This window comes from Bison bison, unplaced genomic scaffold (genome assembly GCF_000754665.1).
Source record: "Bison bison bison isolate TAMUID 2011002044 unplaced genomic scaffold, Bison_UMD1.0 scf7180017864354, whole genome shotgun sequence".
Classification (NCBI taxonomy): Eukaryota; Metazoa; Chordata; class Mammalia; order Artiodactyla; family Bovidae; genus Bison; species Bison bison.
The window spans coordinates 4,091,814-4,101,464 of NW_011494926.1; the positions used below are offsets into that span (position 1 = coordinate 4,091,814).

General features: G+C 41.1%; 1 protein-coding gene across 1 annotated transcript in view; it reads left to right on the top strand.

The window, feature by feature from the left end:
* The first annotated feature begins 947 nt into the window (after positions 1-947).
* RNF219 (ring finger protein 219) overlaps positions 948-9,651 on the top strand; it is a 54,437-nt gene continuing 45,733 nt past the window's right edge. Inside the window, exons 1-4 of the mRNA XM_010855137.1 lie at positions 948-1,026; positions 1,372-1,400; positions 9,132-9,230; positions 9,369-9,649. Of these exons, the coding sequence (XP_010853439.1) occupies positions 948-1,026; positions 1,372-1,400; positions 9,132-9,230; positions 9,369-9,649 (488 nt within the window). The remainder of the gene's footprint in view (positions 1,027-1,371; positions 1,401-9,131; positions 9,231-9,368; positions 9,650-9,651) is intronic.

Below are 9,651 nucleotides of genomic sequence, written 5' to 3' on the forward strand. Positions count from 1 at the left end.
TGGTTTCCCTGCTTTTCACTCACTGATTGATTTCATGGGGATGCAACCCATGGATTGAAGACAAAAACAAATCAAACTTTTACAAGTTAACACTGCCTTTAGTGCCAAGAATTAAGATTATAGGATGAATCTTCTGGTTATTTTGGTCAATGTGAAAGTAATTATACTGTATTTTATTTTGCCATGAAGGATTTGGTATATTTCATTTTTTTTTTTTTTAGTATATTTCATACTAAAGGATGAACAATTGATGCCAGAGGATGAACAAACAATGCTTTCAAACTGTGGTGCTGGAGAAGACTTTTGAGAGTCCTTTGGACTGCAAAAAGATCAATCCTAAAGGAAATAAACCCTGAATATTCATTGGAAGGAGTGGTGCTAAAGCTGAAGCTCCAATATTTTGGCTACCTGATATGAAGAGCTGACTCATTGGAAAAGACCCTGGTGTTGGGAAAGACTGAGGGCAAGAGAAGGGTAGACAGAGGATGTGATGGTTGGATGGCATCACTGACTCATTGGACATGAGTTTGAGCAAACTCCAGGAGATGGTGAAGGACAGGGAAGCCTGGCATGCTGCAGTCCATGGGGTCACAAAGAGTTGGACACAACTTAGCGATTGAACAACAACAATACTAAAGGAACTAATCTGTTAAATGTCAATATTCAAAATACATGACAGTATTTATGATAACTACTTTGGAGTTTTTTTTTTTTTTCATTTTTTAATATACTGAGGAATCTTAAAAATAAATAAAAGACAAAAAGTTCAGTGGTCCAGCTGCTTGACCTCTAAAAGGTACTTATACCTGTGGGTGATAAGTTATCTGTCCCAAAGACCAGGCCACCCTCTGAAAGTTAAATGTGCGCCTCTGACATATCCACTTGCAGTAGGCAGAGGGCCTCAGAGGTGAATGGAAGCAGAGGTTGGCTGCAGCTAATCAGTAGTAATGGCACATCAACAGGACAAAGAAGTCACTAAAGGAGGACAGCAGTGCCAAGACTCCAAGGCGCAGAGACTCATCAGCGGTATCTGTGTATCCAACCCAGTCCAGTAAAGAGAGCCTCTGATTCCAAAGATCAGAGAAAAGTTTTCAGGAGAGGATATATAAATGTATAATTATGGCTGATTCAAGTTGTTATACAGCAGAAACCAATACAACATTGTAAAGCAATTCTCCTCCAATTAAAAAAGCTTTTTTTTTTTAAAGGAGAGTTTTCTGGTAACTCTCTTTCCAGGATTCCATAGCTGGGAACAAGGTCCCCCCAGACTCTTCATTCTCCTGAAACAACCATCACTACATGAAAGAGACAAGTCATCGGAAAGGGCTTTGCCTCTGTATTTTTCATGACTTTGCATTCTTCTTGTTTCAGTGTCCATGAATTTGATTAAGGTGAGTCTGGTAAGTACTGACCGAACAGATGCGCGAAAAAAGACCACAATTTCAAAACTGTTTTGTGTATGTGATAGTTCTAAAGGGATCATAAAATTTCATGCTTTCTTTGAATGGTCATCAAACTAGCTACTAGGAAGGAGTCTACTGTCCCTCTGGAGGCCAGGTCAAGCTTCTGAAAGTAGAGGACAGCACTGTCTAAGGGAGGGTAACGAAGACTGTGGAAGCAGTTGTTGAAGTAGGAGTGAAAGAAAGGCACTTTTATGCCATGATCCCCCCAGCTGTTCGTGAGAAAATATCATGTATCACCTATTCTGTGATGTGCACGCGTGCTCAGTCACTTCAGTCATGTCCAACTCTTTCTGACACTATGGACCGTAGCCCTTCTGTCCATGGGATTCTCCAGGCAAGAACACTGAAGTGGGTTGCCATTTCCTCCTCCAGGGGATCGAATTCACAGCTACTTGCATCTCCCGCATTGTCAGCAGATTCTTCACCCACTGAGCCACCTGGGAAGCCCATTCTGTGATGTGGCTGCACCTTTTCCTCTAAATTGAATTTACATGCTGGGTAACAGAAGAGGCTGTTGGACTACTTTACTGCACAGCTATCCTGCCCAGAGACTTGCCTTTCCAGACAGATCTCGCTGTTTAATTTGAATGACGATTTGAAAACACCCTTCTTGAGTAAGAATACATACACACACAAACACACACATACAATTGTTCTTTCTAATCATGAGAACAACAGCTCAAATAAATTAATACACATTTTAAAAATGGTGATATATAAATATATAGAGAAACACAGAGCATAAAAGGGGATAGACAGCCAGTCACTAAACCATTATTTGCTGAGACCCACTGCGCGTTGTGTCACATATAGATAATGCAGGATTCCTCTTGCTTAGGGGCCTCCAGTTTAGTTATAAAGAGGTTTTTCCAAACATGTAGAGCCCCACAGAGGTGTATCTGCCTCTGCACAGGGCTCAGCTGGGTGCTCTCCCTCTCATCTCCTGTAGGAATTAACTCAGTGTATAATTGACAACTTCCTGCATTTAGAAAGTAACTTTCACCAGGATGGGGCTGGTCTTGTCTTTCAGCTTTTTAGCTTCAGCATCTGTCATGGTGGTGCCTGATCCACTGTGCTGTGTGCTTAGTCACTCAGTCATGTCCAACGCTTTGCAACCCCATGGACAGTAGCCTGGCAGGCTCTTCTGTTCATGGGGATTCTCCAGGCAATAATACTGGAGTGGGTTGCCATGTCCCCCTCCAAGTGATCGACTATAGGTGTGAAATAATAGTTGGCAGAATAAATGCATGCAGTACAAAAACTGGTGGATATAGATCACAAGTGATCAAGCATGTGAAAGGCAAGAGGATTATAAGGAGGCTGAAACAGACAGAAGAAGCATCATGAAAGAGGTGAGACTTAAGACTTGGTCATGGAGTTGGTCAGCTCCATGAATGGAGTGAGGGGGAAAAGAAAGAGAAGTCATAGATCAAAGAATTGAGGGTGGCAATGTGGGGAAACGAAGCTATATTTTAAATAACATTTGTAATGATTCAACTGCTAAATAAATTCAAATGCTAAATCCGATGACTGGGAATGTTGAGTGTGTAAAGAGGGTTTACCTAAAAGAGGTAAAGCCACTCAGCAAGACACCAGCCAGCTGCTGAGGGCTCTATGGCCAAGTGCAGGGTGCATTTGTTAGAGAGGTACTCAGAGGTGGAATGCAGTTAATTGTAGGGCTTCAGTAAACAGGATGAACAGCGTCCTAGCTTTGAGTTCCTATGGGAGACTCTCATCTTGGAAAGACTGCTCACATCTAAACTAAGGGCAAGAAGAACAGGATTGTTATCTGTCAGGCATCTTTTTTTAATAGTTTTTTTTTAAGTATTTTTTTAAATTTCTCTTTTAAAAGTATTTATTTTTCGGCCATACCATATGGCGGTGTGGGATCTTAGTTCCCTGACCAGGGATGGAATCCGTGCCCCCTGCAGTGCAAGTGAAACAGAGCAGGACCCTATAGTCCTTGCCCCACCCCCCACCTCCACCCCACCATATCCTTTGCCTGCCTTTTATCTGTGGAAAACTTCAGTCAAAGAATAAATTTAATCAGAGGAATGAGAAATGCAGAAACAAAAGAAAACAGTCAAAGGAGACCAAATAATGATAATGTGGTCATTAAGCATAGTCAAGGATCTTTAAGTTCCTTCTCAAGGGCTATAGATAATATTCTGAGCCATATACTATGGACTATCTTATAGCTACTGAAATGCCAGGTGGAAGAAGTTAACTATGTGATGATCAAACTATACCCATGACATAGCTAGCTAGCTAGCTAAGTTGCTTCAGTCATGTCTGACTCTGTGTGACCCCATGGACAGCAGCCTACCAGGCTCCCCCGTCTCTGGGATTCTCCAGGCAAGAACACTGGAGTGGGTTGCCATTTCCTTCTCCAATGCATGAAAGGGAAAAGTGAAAGTGAAGTCACTCAGTCATGTCCAACCCTCAGCGACCCCATGGACTGCAGCCCACCAGGCTCCTCCGTCCATGGGATTTTCCAGGCAAGAGTACTGGAGTGGGGTGCCATTGCCTTCTCTGATACCCATGACATAAACAGCCACAATTCTGAGAACTGGCCTCAAAGAAATGGAAATAAACCGACCCTGGAAATGAAGATTAACTGTACCTAAAACAAGATGCTGCTGGTCAGACCACTGATGATCAATCTGAAGCTGTCAGAGGTAACTATACTGTTTCTGCATGTAGCCCCCTCCTTCCATCTATAAAAGCTCTTCCCCTCTAACTGTCAGTGGGGGAAGTCAGCCTTTGGACAGGTGTTCATCACCCCCCAACACCAGCTCCCAGCAACTGAAATAAAATAAACTTTCCTTTCCACCGATTTGGACTGTTTATTGGCTTTTGAGTGGCAAGCAGTTGGACTCCACATTCTTTTGGTAACAGAAGCATGGAATCTTAACCATTGGGCTGCCAGGGGAGTCCCTGTGGGGCACCTTAAAGACAAACCAGCCAGAATTTTAGAGCTGGGGTTCCTATTCTGCTACTCTGGCAAGTCCTACAACCTCTCTGTCTTGTGATTCCTGCTATAATATTCCTGGAGGTAATATTTCTTACATTTATTCTTCATTATTCAACAAACATTTGTGAAGTACCTCTTAGCCTTCAGTTCAGTTCAGTCACTCAGTCATGTCGGACTCTTTGTGACCCCATGAGTCGCAGTACGCCAGGCCTCCCTGTCTATCACCAACTCCCGGAGTTCACTCAGACTCATGTCCATCCAGTCAGTGATGCCATCCAGCCATCTCATCCTCTGTCGTCCCCTTCTCCTCCTGCCCCCAATCCCTCCCAGCGTCAGAGTCCTTTCCAATGAGTCAATCTTGCATGAGGTGGCCAAAGTACTGGAGTTTCAGCTTTAGCATCATTCCTTCCAAAGAAATCCCAGGGCTGATCTCCTTCAGAATGGAACTAAAATATTCTTTTAAAAATTACCTGATTTAAAACAACCACCCAATTTGCAACATTTAAAAATATTAAAAGTTATAACTTGTTACATCATAATGCCAGGGGCTAACCAACCATAAGAACACCCAAAAGAGAAATCACTGTCGAAATAGACATTTTTACAGTGGAATAGAAGACTTGGACTCAGTCCTCCCATTTATAAAGTGACTCATTAATAGTACAGGGGCTGGCACGTCACTGATAATCAATAATTTGTTGAATGAATAAATACAGGCAGAGACACTGTCTGATTTACAGCTGTCTATCCACTCTTACATCGGTGCCTGGCACATAAAAAATATTTAAATGTTGGTGGAATAACAACTAATTACATTTGTTTATTTATTCTGTGATCATTTATATTGTGATTACATACAAATTTGATGAGAAAATTCACTATTAAAACCTCAAATGCTACTCAAGAGGCCAGGATTTGGTTCTAAGCCAATGCAGTATAACTGCAACTTTCCTACTAGAATGTAAGCTCCATGAGATGAACTTTGAGTTCGTCTTCTGAAATGTTTTAAGTAAAAATACATTAAATGAATGAATGCTAACTTCCAACATCTATTCTAAAAAGAAAAATGGCAAGAAGACAACAACAAAAAACCACTGTGGAAGGAAAGCCTAAGTTCCTCTGTCTGTTGTAGTAACAAGCATCTTTCATGACACCATCCTGAGACATTTTAGCTCAGAATTTCCAGTCTGTGAGAAGATGGCACCATGCTTGACATCCACACAATTGGGCCAGCGCCTCTGATTAATTTTTAATCCAACTTTTATGAGTTTTCTCAGTGTTAACCACAATCCAAGTGGGGGTGTATAAATTTAAAACCAAGGGGAAAAAAAACTCTTCTTCAGGAATGAAAAATAAACGTAATCTGAAATCAATATTTATGAAGTTGTGATTAATTGACTGATGACCAAATGATTACAAAACGTCTGTCTGAAACATCTACTCAAATTTATTAGCTTTGACCAAAAAAAATTAAAAAACAATCTGAACTGGGTCAATGAAAAATAATGCATTCCTAATCAATTTTTAATAGCACTTAAGATTTTATATTTTTTTAAACTTTCTTTTAAATAATTTATCATAAAAATGAATCTGATTTAAACAAGGGGTAAAAGGTGTTCCATGGCTATTTGATGGTTTTCTTAGCAAAGAAATTCTATTATGACTGACTTTTTATTACTGAACTACTTTATTAATAATCATACATCTTGCACTTACACTAAGGCATTTAGCCAACAATCTCAAAGAGTTTAAGTGCAATCTAGGACTTAGTTTTTCTTCTACCGTTACCTGGTGATTTATTTTATCTAGGTCTTGATTTCCCCATTTGCAAAAAGGAAAGGCCTGAATATAAACCCCTAAAGATCCTTCCAAGTTCTAAAAATTTATAATTCTAAGGATCTGAGGGGCTTTGGAGAAGGCAATGGCACCCCACTCTAGTACTCTTGCCTGGAAAATCTCATGGACAGAGGAGCCTGGTGGGCTGCAGTCCATGGGGTCGCTGAGGGTCGGACACGACTGAGCGACTTCACTTTCACTTTTCCCTTTCATGCATTGGAGAAGGAAATGGCAACCCACTCCAGTGTTCTTGCCTGGAGAATCCCAGGGACGGGGGAGCCTGGTGGGCCGCCGTCTATGGGGTCGCACAGAGTCGGACAAGACTGAAGCGACTTAGCAGCAGCAGCAGCAGCAGAGGGGCTTTAGCCCATTCCAGGTGCTGTATCTGATCAAACTGCTCAGGTCACAGGATGCTTCATGGGGCTATGAAGAAGTTGAGAAAGAAATTGAGCAGAAAGTTAATGAGCCATGTATTCTTGCCTATTAACATAATAGCAATACTATTTAATGATTTGGGCCATACAATGTCTGTTTAGAATATGATTTGTCAAAAAAGAGAAATGCCTTTCATGGGGCAGAGGGAAGAATGAGTTCCTGGCCTTAAAGCATTTGCATTATTTAAAGCAAAGCCTGGGAATTGACCTAGAATCAATCCGGACCTAGACAAAGTCCTAATTAGCCTATATTGCTAACAGTATTACTCAGAAATGTGTGTGTGTGTGTTACTTATCTACGAAGCATTAGTGAGCAGAGCAGGTATGTTATGGTATGAGCCTATCTGTGCTTATGCACACAGTAATACATGAATGAAAATGTAAAGATATACTACAGAATGTTAATAGTGATTACCACACAGGATCTAGAGGTGAAGCGTAAGGCTAGGGGAACTTTTGCTTATTATTTTATATATGTGCAAATGGCATCATTTTCAAGATGATTATTATGGTTATAATTAGCACAATGTAAAACAGTTTTCCATTTTGAAGTGAATAACAGGTAAACACAATGCTTAAGGTAGCCGGGTCTCTCATAAAGTTCAGTTCAGTTCAGTTCAGTTGCTCAGCCGTGTCCAACTCTTTGCTCATAAAGTTAGTTTGTGGCTAATGAAAATATTATGGTTTGTGGACTAGTCACTCAGTACTAGATATGAGATAAATTGAATACAATCCCAGACTTCAAGAAACTGTTGTGGGGGCAAGCACATAAACAACTATAATAAAATGTAACAAAGTTAGCTTAGCACAGAAACAGCTACATGGTCAGAGCACTAGAAGAGCATTCAGAAGCTATGATGATGATAGCTAACGTGGGGAGGGCTGTTGGAAATGGTCTAGGTTTAAATATTCTGGGGCTTCCCTGGCTCACATGGTAAAGAATCTGCCTGCAATGTGGGAGACCCAAGTTCAGTCCCTGGATTAGGAAGATTCCATGGAGAAGGGAATGGCTACCCACTCCAGTATTCTTGCCTGAAGAATTCCATTGACAGAGAAGCCTGGTGTGCTACAGTTCATGTGGTTGCAAAGAGTTGGACAAGACTGAGTGACAAACACTTTCACTTTAATCATTCTACTTAAAATGCAGGTTTTTATTTTCTAAATATATTTTTTGTGACAGTATTAACACCAATCATCAGGATAATTAATAAATGAACTTTCCCTAGTAGCTTTGGAAAAGTCTTTTTTTTTTTTTTTCCAGATTATCTTCAACATATCTTCCTATTGCATAGTCTCCAGGGATCTGTGGGAGAGACAGAATATTCTCAGCCCTTTATCCCATTCAAGATTGTGGGGATGACAGGTACAAAAACACCATGATAGGTTTAAACAAGGTGACAAGAACAAGGAAGAACACAGTAAGATGGGAAAAGGCAAACCTTGAATGACAGTAGGTAATGACCTGGATCTTTCTCATTCTTAAGCCTTAACCTATAGCCAGGAATACAAAAGATGCTTTAGCAAAACATGTGAAGCCTAGACCCCATTGAATATGACTTCAAATAGCCAGAAAATAGCCAAACCAGATGACTTTTAGCCCAGGCTTTCTGGAAAAGTGGCTGTTAAACAGACAAACAATGTGACTATTTTGCCCAGATCTCCAATTCCAAGCTCAGGGATGGTCTCCAATTCTTAGGAAATTAAGTTACTGAGCTGTATGGAAGAATTCTCATTGTCACTTATTAGTTGATTTTGAACTGGAACTGGCTGCTTCAAGTGAATTGCTGGCTGTGCCAATCTCATTGTCTGTTCTTTTTATAGAGGTGATAGTAAACATACACTGACCTCATTCACCACACACACACACACACACACACACACACACGCTTTACCAATGAGGAAGCTAAGAAGCAGAGGGGTTAAACGATAGTTAAACAAATAAAAGCCAGTAGAGCCAGGAATTTGTTCAGGCTGGGATTTCTACCTTGCAGTCCAGGTGCAGAATCCCTTTAACCATGAGATTGCTTCTTGTAATTATACTGCTCTCCCCTGCAAGAAGAGTACTAAAAATAGTTACAGTTTTGTTTCTAAATCTTATTCACAGATTGCATTTGTTTACATAAATTGATCACACTGGCTCTTCCTTACTTAAATTGAAGTTAAACTCCAAATCTGTTATTTATACTTGATTCACTGTTTTTTGTTTTTTTTCCATTGGTAGGAAGTGCTAATTTATAGCCTCACATTCTTCCTCAGAGCTTAACAGCCTAGGGGTACATTTCATTCCCAGCCAGGCGCCTGAAATGAAGAATTAAACGCTTGTGCGACTGCTGTAGGGGAGTGTGGATGGTTCACACTATTAGAAGCTTCTCACATGTGGGTGTAAATCACAGTCCACGGGTCTGATCGTTAAGTCTCTTTCAGATAGAAACTACAGGAGAACCAACAGTGAAAGCATGTCTTCACGGAGAGCAGCGATTAATGTACCCAACGTTTCTGAAACCACCGCGTGTCGTTTTTAAGGTGATATTACATCATTTAAGAATGTAAAGAGAGCTGAGCGCACAAAGTTGCTTGGAAAAATTTAAACGTAGAGACAATGTCTTTCCTCTTCCGTTTTTGACTGCGCCGCCTTTGCAGACTGTCAGGTTTAATCTTTAGGTGGAAAACTCTCCCCCAACTGCCCATCTTCCGGGAAAGATCCTGGGATTTCAAATCGCCTTTCCGCATCCTTCCTCTCCTCTCGCTACCAAACTTTCATTTAAACTTTCAAGATCCTCGACGCCCGTTGTAACCCGGGTTCCTTCCCGTTCTCAGGAATCCTTGCAGCTCCCTAACCGAGGAAAGTTTGTTTTCGAACTAAAAAGGAAGGAAAGGAGGAAGGGACCAGACGCCGGCCGCCGCGCGTCGGGAAAGCGCGTTTTCGTTTCCGCGGCCGGCGCGT